Source organism: Entelurus aequoreus, linkage group LG07 (genome assembly GCF_033978785.1).
Source record: "Entelurus aequoreus isolate RoL-2023_Sb linkage group LG07, RoL_Eaeq_v1.1, whole genome shotgun sequence".
NCBI lineage: Eukaryota > Metazoa > Chordata > Actinopteri > Syngnathiformes > Syngnathidae > Entelurus > Entelurus aequoreus.
In genome coordinates, this window is record NC_084737.1 from 25814052 (window position 1) to 25827353 (window position 13302).

At 37.7% G+C, this 13302-nt stretch overlaps 1 protein-coding gene across 1 annotated transcript in view; it reads left to right on the plus strand.

Annotated features, from left to right (window-relative positions):
- LOC133653588 (adenylate cyclase type 6-like) overlaps nucleotides 1-3385 on the plus strand; it is a 125936-nt gene extending 122551 nt beyond the window's left edge. Inside the window, exon 23 of the mRNA XM_062053024.1 lies at nucleotides 1534-3385. Coding sequence (XP_061909008.1) covers nucleotides 1534-1662 — 129 coding nt within the window. The 3' untranslated portion in view covers nucleotides 1663-3385. The remainder of the gene's footprint in view (nucleotides 1-1533) is intronic.
- The last annotated feature ends 9917 nt before the right edge of the window (nucleotides 3386-13302 follow it).

Sequence of the window (13302 nt, forward strand, 5' to 3'; positions counted from 1 at the left end):
AGATAGATAGATAGATAGATAGATAGATAGATAGATAGATAGATAGATAGATAGATAGATAGATAGATAGATAGATAGATATGGTCAAGGTTTCTGTGGTTTATCCGTTATACTCAATACCGGGGTAGAGCGGAATATCTGTTAGGTTAGGAAAAAAGGCAGAGGCTATATCATCCCTACAAGCCTGTTTCGCAAGTTTCCTTTTCATAGACTTTATAAAATCCCCTGACGAGCAGGGAAACCTGCGAAACTGGCTTGTAGGGATGATATAGCCTCTGCCTTTTTTCCTGACCTAACAGATTGATAGATAGATAGATAGATAGATAGATAGATAGATAGATAGATAGATAGATAGATAGATAGATAGATAGATAGATAGATAGATAGATAGATAGATAGATAGATAGATAGATAGATAGATAGATAGATAGATAGATAGATAGATAGATAGATAGATATAGTCAAGGTTTCTGTGGTTTATCCGTTATACTCAATACCGGGGTAGAGCAGAATATCTGTTAGGTCAGGAAAAAAACGCAGAGGCTATATCATCGCCACAAGCCTGTTTCGCAGGTTTCCTTTTTATAGACTTTATAAAATCCCCTGACGAGCAGGGAAACCTGCGAAACTGGCTTGTAGGGATGATATAGCCTCTGCCTTTTTTCCTGACCGAACAGATAGATAGATAGACAGACAGACAGACAGACAGACAGACAGACAGACAGACAGACAGACAGACAGACAGACAGACAGACAGACAGACAGACAGACAGACAGACAGACAGACAGACAGACAGATAGATAGATAGATAGATAGATAGATAGATAGATAGATAGATAGATAGATAGATAGATAGATAGATAGATAGATAGATAGATAGATAGATAGATAGATAGATAGATTCCTTTATCGTCATTGTAAAAAAATAATCAACACCGAGATTCAGTTTACAGCACAAAGTGAAACCCACAAGAAGTACACACACAAAACCAATAAACCCTAGGAAATAAAAACAGTGTGTTTCATACACACTACACACATATGGCACGCACATGGTGCCTAAAAATATGTAGTGGTCATAAAATAAGCAATTTCTCTATTAAAAAGATAGTAAAAATGTATTTTACAGGCCAGTTTTTATTGCATTAATTAGTTTGGGGATGGCTTGAGAAAGAAAAAAACAGTGTACCAGTCTTGTGGTGCGTGTTTTAAGTGCATTTATTTTTTTTAAAAATAAATAACAAGAACTCTTAGCTGGTCACATTTATAAGTCAGAAAAGACGAAATTCATCATAGGTCTCCTTTAAGTGAGAAGGTGCTGAAAATGTATGCAAATGAAAAAGGGTTCACATGTAGACTGTTGAAATTAACTGATACCAACAGAAGTGAATGTACTTTAGTCTATAGCAGCACGGCTTATACACAACATTTCCATTGCGTCCATTAGGCCATTGCTCACTGAGAAACAGAGACCCTCTGTTGTGTGTGTATGTGTATCAAAGTGGGTGTCAAATGTCTATATCCTTTCTTAGGTGACCACGGACCTGTACCACGTGCTGGCCAACAACGGCTACAAGCTGGACTGTAGAGGACTCGTAAAAGTAAAGGGGAAGGGCGAAATGACCACTTACTTCCTTACCAGTGGCCCCCAGAGCCGTTAACCAACCAGGCCAGACCACAGCGCCCCCCCCCCCCCCCCCCCAAGCCCCCCACGCCTTCCCCCTACCCTCCACCTCCATAGGGTTGACCCACTCTGCACTGATGCACGGTGCGAACACACTGAAGACGGACGCCGTGTGTGTGTGTGTGTGTGAAGGCTTTTTTTTGCACAAGCCACCACAAAGCCCTGTTGCCTTAGGATGGGAGTATGCTTGTGTTTATGAGCAATAGTACAAGTGTTTCTCTTCTGGACGTCGTTATTTATTTTTGTGCAGATGGATAAGCTATATGAAGAAATTGGAGTATATGCAAGGACCGATTAATGAAGAATGAACACGACCAAAGAACAACTGTCCCAAGTACGTTCGTTTATTTGTCATCGCTGAGGCCACGGTCGTAAAAGTCACTGTCGCCGATGGGGGACAAACACATGTTGCTGTGGACTCCATCACGAAGGGGAATACCACACACACATAGGCGCCGATCCAGTGGGTGCTTCGGGGCCCGAGCACCCACAGAGAATGCCGAGCACCCACGTGGGATTGATGGCAACTTTAAAATCATTTTTTGAAAAATCAAACTTGTTTGTAGTTAATTTTGTGGCGACTTTGGTCCGTTTTACAAAGTAATAAAGCCACAAACCATATGGGACATTGACTTCGCTGAACGTCTATTTTTTTTTTTTTTAATACACACACACCAAGCACCCACTGGCAGAAATGTAGGTCGGCGCCTATGCACACACACACAAACACACACACACACACACACACAGACACACACACACACACACACACACATACATAGGCAAGAAAGAAGAACAACAAACAACATGCGTGTGTGCCTTCACAGCCCTTTCTTTGTTTCCTCCAGCCTGTGATTATCCACAGTCCACAGTCCACACACCACGAGGCTGCTTGTGGTTCAAACCTTCTATTGATTTGCTTCGAGTCAGAGAAAGATGACTTGAAGCTAAGGAGAAGCAGTCATACGTGTGTCACGGTACTGATAAAAAACTGTTTTTGAAACATTTTGTAGTCGTGTATGTGAGTATTATGCGTGTATGGTTATGTGTGTGTGGGTGTGTGTGTGTGTGTGTGACAGGATGCTGAACTTTTCCTCTAAAAAGGGGGCATACTGTAACTTTTCACTGTGAGGGTTTTTGATGCGAGACACAACATGGCTTTCTTGTTCAACTGTTTGCTGCGAGGCATGTTTTATATTCATCTCCACCGATCCTGACTTCTGGTGATTTTTACTGGACGCTCATGCCATTCCAAGCAAAAATGTTCAAAAGTATATTTTTAAAACAGACTCTGCCTGCTCACATGCATTGCCTTGATGTCATGTGCTTGCAAGGTCCTTCTTTTTATGAATCGAGACTTGCTTTTTTTTCCATCTGAAGGTTCCCAAACACCCCCAAAAGAGTCCAATGAATGTATGTAATAAAAAGCAGTATTTCCACTTTGCTACTGAGAGATCAAAAGAGGTCAAACCGGTTGGACTTCTTGTTTGCCGCAAATTATTTTACAGTGTTTATGAGCTCACATTTCACAATATTTCTGCCTTAAGAGGTGACGAGCTTTTACATCACTCTCTGAAATAAAAGGTCAACCAACTGATACACCCCCAATAGGAACGCCTTGATGATGTTTATTTTGTTTTCTGTTGATGCACTTCAACAGTACGACTGTATTTTACAAAACAATAATAAAAGCAAAAAAGACCATGCAGGTGGCTCTAGTTTCAATCTCATGTCAATCAGCAGCATGCAATCAAGATGGCTCCCAGGGACGGTAACTTTAGACACCCACTTCTTTAACTTCTCCTTTACGAAACACACTCAAAGTTGGACATAATATGACGTGATAATCTTATATAAAGCAATCGTGCCATGGACCCCAAAGACGGGGGTGTAGGACCAGCTAACATGTAGGTCGAGTGTTTTCATGCTTGAATTAGTAGCGCTGTTTTTAGAGTTCAACTGTGTTTGCGTTGTTTTTGTCACCAACATACACCTACACTCATGACGTAGAACACATATCCTTGTTTATCCAGAACATCGACATGTTTTAATTGTACTAACGCCACAAAGCTCCGACAAAGTTGGGCACGTTTACACTCGACAAAACTCCCCAGCAAAAAATCTACAGTGAGTAAAAACTTTGTTGGAAATCATTTTAAAGTTTAACTTACCGTATTTTTCGGAGTATAAGTCGCTCCGGAGTATAAGTCGCACCGGCCGAAAATGCATAATAAAGAAGGAAAAAAACATATATAAGTCGCACTGGAGTATAAGTCGCATTTTTTGGGGAAATTTATTTGATAAAACCCAACGCCAAGAATAGACATTTGAAAGGCAATTTAAAATAAATAAAGAATAGTGAACAACAGGCCGAATAACTGTACGTTATATGACGCATAAATAACCAACTGAGAACGTGCCTGGTATGTTAACGTAACATATTATGGTAAGAGTCATTCAAATAACTATAACATATAGAACATGCTATACGTTTACCAAACAATCTGTCACTCCTAATCGCTAAATCCCATGAAATCTTATACGTCTAGTCTCTTACGTGAATGAGCTAAATAATATTATTTGATATTTTACGGTAATGTGTTAATAATTTCACACATAAGTCGCTCCTGAGTATAAGTCGCACTATGAAAAAAACTGCGACTTATAGTCCGAATAATACGGTAAGTAAAATATTGATATTATTCGTATTTCTTAAATACATGTTTGCTATGAGTGTTTTGTAAAGCACCAACTCGGCAAGTCTAAATAAAAGAAAGCAAATGTCATCAAAACCGAAAAGAGTTAGGCTTTTACCAAAGGCAGCAATCCTAAATGAATCTTTTAGCACATATACAATGTTGACATCTATAGTTATATTTTGATAAAGACGGGGAAAAACAAGCTCCTCGTTAACGGCGCATACAACAGCAACAAGGCAACAAACGGCTGTATACACAAAGTTATATCATGAAATGCAACCTTACTGAGCAAAAACGATGCATATTTATCCGGGCGAGTGTTGCTGCCAATGTCCTTGACCCAGCCACTCACAAAGAAGTTGTAGACCTCCATGCTTTTCCAAGTTTTCATCTGTTTTGTTGTGTAGAATGACGTCTGAAGCACCAGATAGTTCAATATGTCTGGGAACGCGACTGACGGATAATCCTTGATATCACTCGACCAATCTTTTTATGAAAAAGTATAGGGATCTATTCCATTGCATGGTGTGATATTTTGCTTGTATCTTCTTTTTGTGTACTCAGATAGTTTGCGCGCTGCTTGCTGGCTCGGTTGACCACCATTGTTTTTTTTACTTCCGTGAAGAAGTCACGTCACTGAATCCGAGCAATTCGTCCGAAAAGAAAAGGGTGAAGAATAAGGCTTTCTATATACTTCGATCTGGGGAAAAACGCAATACATTTTTTAGGAACCCCAACGATATCCAACATTGAGTGTACTGTATTTCAGGCTATATTTTAAGGAGGGCAATGCAGGTGAGAATATGTAATTGCTTATGCATGAAGAATGCATTTCTCTCCAGGTACGGCGCTTTACATACCTTTACATCACATAAATACATTCTAAACTTGTGTTACTAGCTACTAATTGGCAAGGTGATGTGTGCAGTGTTTTTGTTTCATACAAAAATGTAGTATGTTCGTATGCAACATACTTAGTCTTGTTTGACATGTTGCTTGCTTTGCTTTAACCCTTCCTTACTGTGTTGGGATCAATTGTTACCAGCAAATTGTCTTAGAGGGGACATACTGTAGATCATAATCTACATCTACATTGAACACATGTCCTGGTGTTCTAGATCAGTTTCTTTGAACCGTAGGACCACTGTTTGGCCACAGGCGCCCCCAGATGGCCACCAAAAAATACATTTTCCCATTGTGGTCCGTTGTAATATACTTTTCCACCACTTGTGGGAGTATTGACAATATTAAACAAACAGAAGAAGTCTGGCACTAAAGCCATAGAGAAGTTGCTTAAGCGCAACAATTATGACTAAAGTAGTGAAGTTGTATGTGTACTTATATTTTACAGTCTAACAAAACATATATGTTATTTATTAATATCAACTTAGTTAAAAAAAATATTTTAGCACTGCATAATTGTATGTATATGTGCTTTTTTTTTTTATGAGTCCCTTTTTTGCAGTATATTTGAGTAGTGTTTATTTTTGTAATCAGCCTGACCTAAGCCTTGATAATAAGCTTTGTGATTAACACATGCTTGCATATAATTTGACAAGTTTTATCCTGATAGACTTGAGGTAAGTGAGATTTAATAATTGAATATGATTAAAATTACATTTGATTAAAACTGTATTAAAAGAGTAAAATTACCAATTAATTGTTAAAATTTGATTGAGCAGGCCACCTCTGTAGTGAAAAAATTGGTCTCCCAGGTCAAATAGGTAAAGGGGAACTGCCTTTTTTAAATTTTATTTTGTCTATCATTCACAATCATTATGAGAGACAAGATGACGGATGTCTTTTTTTTTTTAGGATTTTAAAGATGATAAAGAAGCTTGCAAGATGCGGCTAATGGGAGTCACCATTGTAGCCTCCCTCTAAAACAACTTTAAAACCTCCATCAACGTGTTATATACTTGCTGCAAGTATATATATAATGTAGTAACAGACATGTTCATAACAATTTGTAATTCCTAAAATATTTACCGTATTCTGGTCATTTGCATTTCCGGAACAAATATCCTACGCTCATTTATTCCCGTTTCCATAGCAGCACACTTCTGACTTCAGGCAACAAATGTGTGTTCCTACTTCCATAAACAAACGCTAGTGTGTTGTAATCATGGTAGACTTGGTAACAAACAACAAAGATGACTATTTTTGGACAAATGAGGATTCACAACATATTTTTGAAGGTGAATATACAGAGGATAAACTGCTGCTTACAGAAGCGAGCACGAAGAGAGAGCGAAACTTTGGAGCAGACGGTAGCCGAGGAAGTGAGGTCGGCGTGACTTGACGGTGTAAATATGGAACTTGGAGCCACGTTATGCCGACAGAAATGGTGTGCTTACCCCAAATCAACTGAAAACGTCCCTGGTCAGCTGGACCAAACTCACAGCTGTCCATCGAGTGAGTCACTTTAATATCGATCATGATATACGCAGCACGTCATTCTTGTTATCACATCTACAGTACATACGCTGTCGAGCTAGCTGTGTACAAAGAGAACATGAAATGTGGGCTAATACTTTACAGATACTGTAATATGATTGTTCATGTTTTTCAGTCAGTACAGATTGGTGTCTTATCGCATTGTGTTATGTATTACAAACTCAAATGCGATTCAGCTGCTGACGTAGAAGCTAGCTTATCTCTTGCCATGGCTTTTACTGTAGCACGCTGATGTGTTAGTACACTAAAAAAATAGTTCTTCCGTGTTCGCTCTTACAATAACAATGTCGCTACAGCTTGGTTATTATACAGGTTACAGAACGTAAATGAAGTATCGTTGGCGGTTTTTGAATGCATTTTTAAAATGATTTAGAGGTAGAATGGATTGCTCCCATTAGCTGTATTGCGAGCCACCTAGAACGAGCCGATTTTTAGGATACAAAAAAATATATAATAATTTTGTCTTCATGTTTCTCATAAGTATTGTGAACGATTCCTCTCTCTCCTAAAGAAAACGCACTTACCCTTTAAGAACCAATGGTTTCGATCAGGGGTGCCCAAACTTTTGGCCTCCAAGGGCCAAAGTGTAAATGTGCCAATGGGCCGTGGGCCAAACACAGCGATTTTAAGCGTACAGCTGCACAAAAAGTGAGTAGTTTCATCTGATACCGCCATTATTGAAGGTAGTACAAGTGGAGATCATCACGTTTGATAAATGACAACTTGTTAGCCTTGCAGACAAGCCATCAATGATTGTGTAAGCTAAAAAGTATGACTATATATTTAATTTATAGAAACCACCCTTTGGCGGGCCATAAAGAAACAACGCGGCGTACCGAATTTGGCCCGTGGCTCCCACTTTGGCAACAAAGTGTGAGTTCCTACTTCCATAAACAAACGCTAGTGTGTTGTAATCATGGTAGACTTGGTAACAAACAACAAAGATGACTATTTTTGGACAAATGAGGATTCACAACATATTTTGAAGGTGAATATACAGAGGATAAACTGCTGCTTATGGAAGCGAGCACGAAGAGAGAGCGAAACTTTGGAGCAGACCACTTTGGGCACCTCTGGTCTAGATAAAATGTACTGGATATGGTTTGGTGTAAGTTTTGCTCCACAGTCACTTTTAGAACCCATTTTTTTTTACAGTCAGTCACTATCTTCAAATGTGGAGGCGTTCCCAGATTGCAAATGAAATCCCACCACACCCTCTCCAAAAGTATCATCATTTATCCTTTGAAAATGTACACTGTTTAAATACACATCTTGAAAATTAACATCACCAATATTTTTTGTTCCAGACAGATTGTGCAGATTCACCCGGTCACAGCATTAGGTACACCTGCACACTCTTCGATGGATTCAGACTTGGCGTTTAAAAAAAGCTGCACAAGACAGGCCAGCTTCCATGCATCTGACATTTTGTCACCATCTCATCTCTGCATCCATCAAGCCATTGAAAAGTTGTCTTTGCACTGACAAATGTGGGAGAGATCAGAGGGGCAGCCATGAAATCCCGGGCCACATAAAAATAAATTACAATCATAACTTGCTTTTTTTTATTAGTTAGTTACTCCCGTCAGATGGTATTCAAGCCAGTAGTGTCAGCAATCAGATCTTTACAGGAATTGTGGTAAGGTCTGCTAGGCTGGTGATAGACTGCTACAGCGTTATAAAGGTTTACAGATGCATAGTCCAAGTGCAACCCTAGGGCCCAAAACTGGCATTGCATGTGTTCCTTATGTAATATGATTGTTATCGCTGAAGATAAGCGGTCGCCAGGGAGTGGTTTTTTTGTTTTGTTTCTATCAATACAATTACACAGATTGCAACGTTGTTAAAATAGAATATAAAGATTAAGCATACATACTTTCTTTTTAGACCTGTTTCGGACCCAATTCCCATTTTAATTTATATTATTCAACAGACTGTAATCTGTAAGATATATTTACAGACTGTAAAATATATTTTGGTGTAATTGCTTCTCTCAATCACCAGATGGCGCCAAAACCATGATAGGTAATTCTCAGAGCTTTGATGAGTATAAATGAGCTCTAAAATGCAATGACTATGATTTGGGGCAGCTATATACAGTATATGCGTTATACTCGGATAGCGCTTTTCTACCTTCAAGGTACTCAAAGTGCTTTGACACTATTTCCACATTCACCCATTCACACACACATTCACACACTGATGGTGGGAGCTGCCATGCAAGGCCCTAACCACGACCCATTAGGAGCAAGGGTGAAGTGTCTTGCTCAAGGACACAAGGGACATGACGAGGTTGGTAGAAGGTGGGGATCGAACCAGGAACCCTCAGGTTGCCGGCACGGCCACTCTCCCAACCGCGCCACCCTTTGCAGATGTTTATATAAAATACCAGCCTGAATGCAATAAACTCAACCAAGTCCTACCTGCTTTCTTTCTCATTCTAGCTCAGTAGCCACTGTAGAAGTATTATTATTTTGGTCTACAATACTTACTTACTTACAGTACTGTATCAATATCAATGTCGTTATAAATGATTGGCCTATTCAAAGCTGTACTTATCCAACATCAAATCCACTTTGCAACTTTATTTTTCAGAAATACTGCATATTTTGCATTTTCATATTATAAAAAGTTATTTTTGACAAAAATGCCATAACTCATAAAAATTAAAAAAAAGGAAAAAATAAAAACCTTGTAACTATAAACAGATCTGAAGTTAAGATTTCCATTGTTGAGAGTTTGAATAAATATAAATTTATTGCTGACCTATTACACTTCCATGAGTGGGTGGGTCCTTTTGGATCCAAGGAGTAAGTTTGTATAGTCAATTTTAAGCTTGCACAAGGGATGAATATGCCCGATATAATCTAAAAATAGCTGAATATAATATATATAATATAATATGAGTGTGAAAACATATGAATATATACACTCTTAAGAAGAAAGACTTCACAAGATTAATATTTAAAATAGTAAATGTTTTTTACTATACCTGGAATAATACCCAAAGCGCTTAACATTATACATCACATTCACCCATTCACCCATTCACACACACATTCACACACTGATGGCGGAAGCTACCATGCAAGGCCCTAACCACGACCCATCAGGAGCAAGGGTCAAGTGTCTTGCCCAAGGACACCACGGCCTTGACTAAGATAGCGGAAGATGGAATCGAACCTGGAACCCTCAAGTTGCTGGCACGGCCGCTCTACTATCAGCGCCACGCCGTGAAATGGGATCAATGGCGAAGATGGTGATCCGATTTCATTTAGGTTTCCATGGCAACAGTTTCTCTATCTTGATGAGATTGTAAACACATGGCACCTTAGGGTTGTACTACTATGTGTGTGACTCTATCCTATAACATACTATTATAACTACATTATGTGTAGCTTGCAGAAATATGATGAGAAAATCAACATATTCATTTCATTGAGTGTATGCTAGCAATATGCGTCGTCAGCATTAACAATAATAAATTCCTCCACACATAATGTCTTTACATCTGGTTGAATCCACAAATTAGGCATTATGAAAGACAATGTAGTAAGTATTTGATGCATCGCTTTTTTTGTTATTTCAAAAATTCTAATTTATGTTTATGAATATTAGTATGCTAATGTTAAAAAGTGAGACTTTTACACAATCAACAATGTTCATCTGAAATGCATGGCTGTAGAATACAACCACAAGAAGAAATATGATCAAATTGATAGTTTCAATCAAAAATGATGTATTTTCTCAAGACTAAAATGGGGCCCAATACTTATATGTTTTAATCAAACTTGATTTCAATTCAATAAATGTTTAGTACTAAAAACAAATTTATGGACAATAAAGTGTTCAATATATTTGCGGGCTGAAAAGTAACAATTTAACATTATTAAAACATACATATATATTTGGTTGATATTACTGTGTTACTAAAGCAGTGCTTCTCAATTATAAAGTTAAAAAGTTAAAGTACCAATGATTGTCACACACACTAGGTGAGGCGAAAGTATTCTCTGCATTTGACCCATCACCCTTGATCACCCCCTGGGAGGTGAGGGGAGCAGTGGGCAGCAGCGGTGGCCACGCCCGGGAATCATTTTTGGTGATTTAACCCCCAATTCCAACCCTTGATGCTGAGTGCCAAGCAGGGAGGTAATGGGTCCCATTGTTATACTCTTTACTCGGCCGGGGTTTGAACTCACAACCTACTGATCTCAGGGCGGACACTCTAACCACTAGGCCACTATTTATCGCAGACCAATCGTTTTTTCGTGTCTGTCTTGCCATTTATGTGTCTAAATTGGATGCCAAAGTGGACCAACTCGTCAGATGATGTCTTCATCTTTCTACTATAAATGTGAGAGGCATTATTTATTATTTGGAATAAACTTTCCAGCTCCGAGGCGTGAAAGCAGCTCACCCGTGGACCCCGACGTAAACAAGTTGAAAAACTTATTCGGGTGTTACCATTCAGTGGTCAATTGTACGGAATATGTACTGAACTGTGCAATCTACTAATAAAAGTTTCAATCAATCAATCAAACCACAGCCACTGACGTCAATGCAGCAGCACAAGCTGTTAGCTCCCACCGATCATGGCACCGCTAAAAACAGCTTGCGTTAGCGCTTATAATAACAATATCACTAATACTTGGTTAATATTCACAAAATTTTAAAAGAGTATTGTTGGCGTTTTTTGGGGAAATGTATCTTTAGAGGGATTTATTGGCGGAATAGAGGACCGCCTATTAGTTCCGCTGTAAGCAGACTTTATTTATTTATGTTTATTCATTAGTTAGAATGCCTAGAAAAAATACATCTGTCATCTTGTCTTTCATATTGATTGTAAACCATAGGAACATTTTCAAAAAAAAAAAGTGCAGTTCCCTTTAATTATTTTGGCCACTGTAACATTAGACACAGTTAGAACAGAAACATTTTGTTTTAATATTTAAAAATATTAATCTTTTTTTTTTTTTTTTTTTTTTGCAATTATATTTTATTGAATTTTACAGTTAAAATCACATTTGACAGTCACACTTTGCTCACGCAGACCCTTCATACAGGCACACATCCACTCATACACACTCACATGCACTCTTGAGGAGAGAGGTGCACTTGGACTTTAACAACTCAAGGTTTACAGTATAGACCAGGGGTCACCAACGCGGTGCCCTCGGGCGCGTATGTACCAGATGAGTAGCCCGCTGGCCTGTTCTAAAAATAGCTCAAATAGCAGCACTTACCAGTGAGCTGCCTCTATTTTTTAAATTGTATTTATTTACTAGCAAGCTGGTCTCGCTTTGCTCGACATTTTTAATTCTAAGAGAGACAAAACTCAAATAGAATTTGAAAATCCAAGAAAATATTTTAAAGACTTGGTCTTCACTTGTTTAAATAAATTCATTAATTTTTTTACTTTGCTTTTTATAACTTTCAGAAAGACAATTTTAGAGAAAAAAATACAACCTTAAAAATGATTTTAGGAGTTTTAAACACATATACATTTTTACCTTTTAAATTCCTTCCTCTTCTTTCCTGACAATTTAAATCAATGTTCAAGTAAATGTTTTTTTTTTATTGTAAAGAATAATAAATAAATTTTAATTTAATTCTTCATTTTAGCTTCCGTTTTTTCGACAAAGAATATTTGTGAAATATTTCTTCAAACTTATTATGATTAAAATTCAAAAAAATTATTCTGGCAAATTTAGAAAATCTGTAGAATCAAATGTAAATCTTATTTCAAAGTCTTTTGAATTTCTTTTAAAATTGTTGTTCTGGAAAATCTAGAAGAAATAATGATTTGTCTTTGTTAGAAATATAGCTTGGTCCAATTTGTTATATATTCTAACAAAGTGTAGATTGGATTTTAACCTATTTAAAACATGTCATCAAAATTCTAAAATGAATCTTAATCAGGAAAAATTACTAATGATGTTCCATAAATTATTTTTTTAAGTTTTTCAAAAAGATTCAAATTAGCTAGTTTTTCTCTCCTTTTTTTCGGTTGAATTTTGAATTTTAAAGAGTCGAAATTGAAGATAAACTATGTTTCAAAATTTAATTGTCATTTTTTTTCGTGTTTTCTCCTCTTTTAAACCGTTCAATTAAGTGTAAATATCATTAATTATTAATAATAACATAGAGTTAAAGGTAAATTGAGCAAATTGGCTATTTCTGGCAATTTATTTATAAATAAATGATAAATGGGTTATACTTGTATAGTGCTTTTCTACCTTCAAGGTACTCAAAGCGCTTTGACAGTATTTCCACATTCACCCATTCATTCACACACTGATGGCGGGAGCTGCCATGCAAGGCGCTAACAGCAGCCATCAGGAGCAAGGGTGAAGTGTTTTGCCCAAGGACACAACGGACGTGACTAGGATGGTAGAAGGTGGGGATTGAACCCCAGTAACCAGCAACCCTCCGATTGCTGGCACGGCCACTCTACCAAC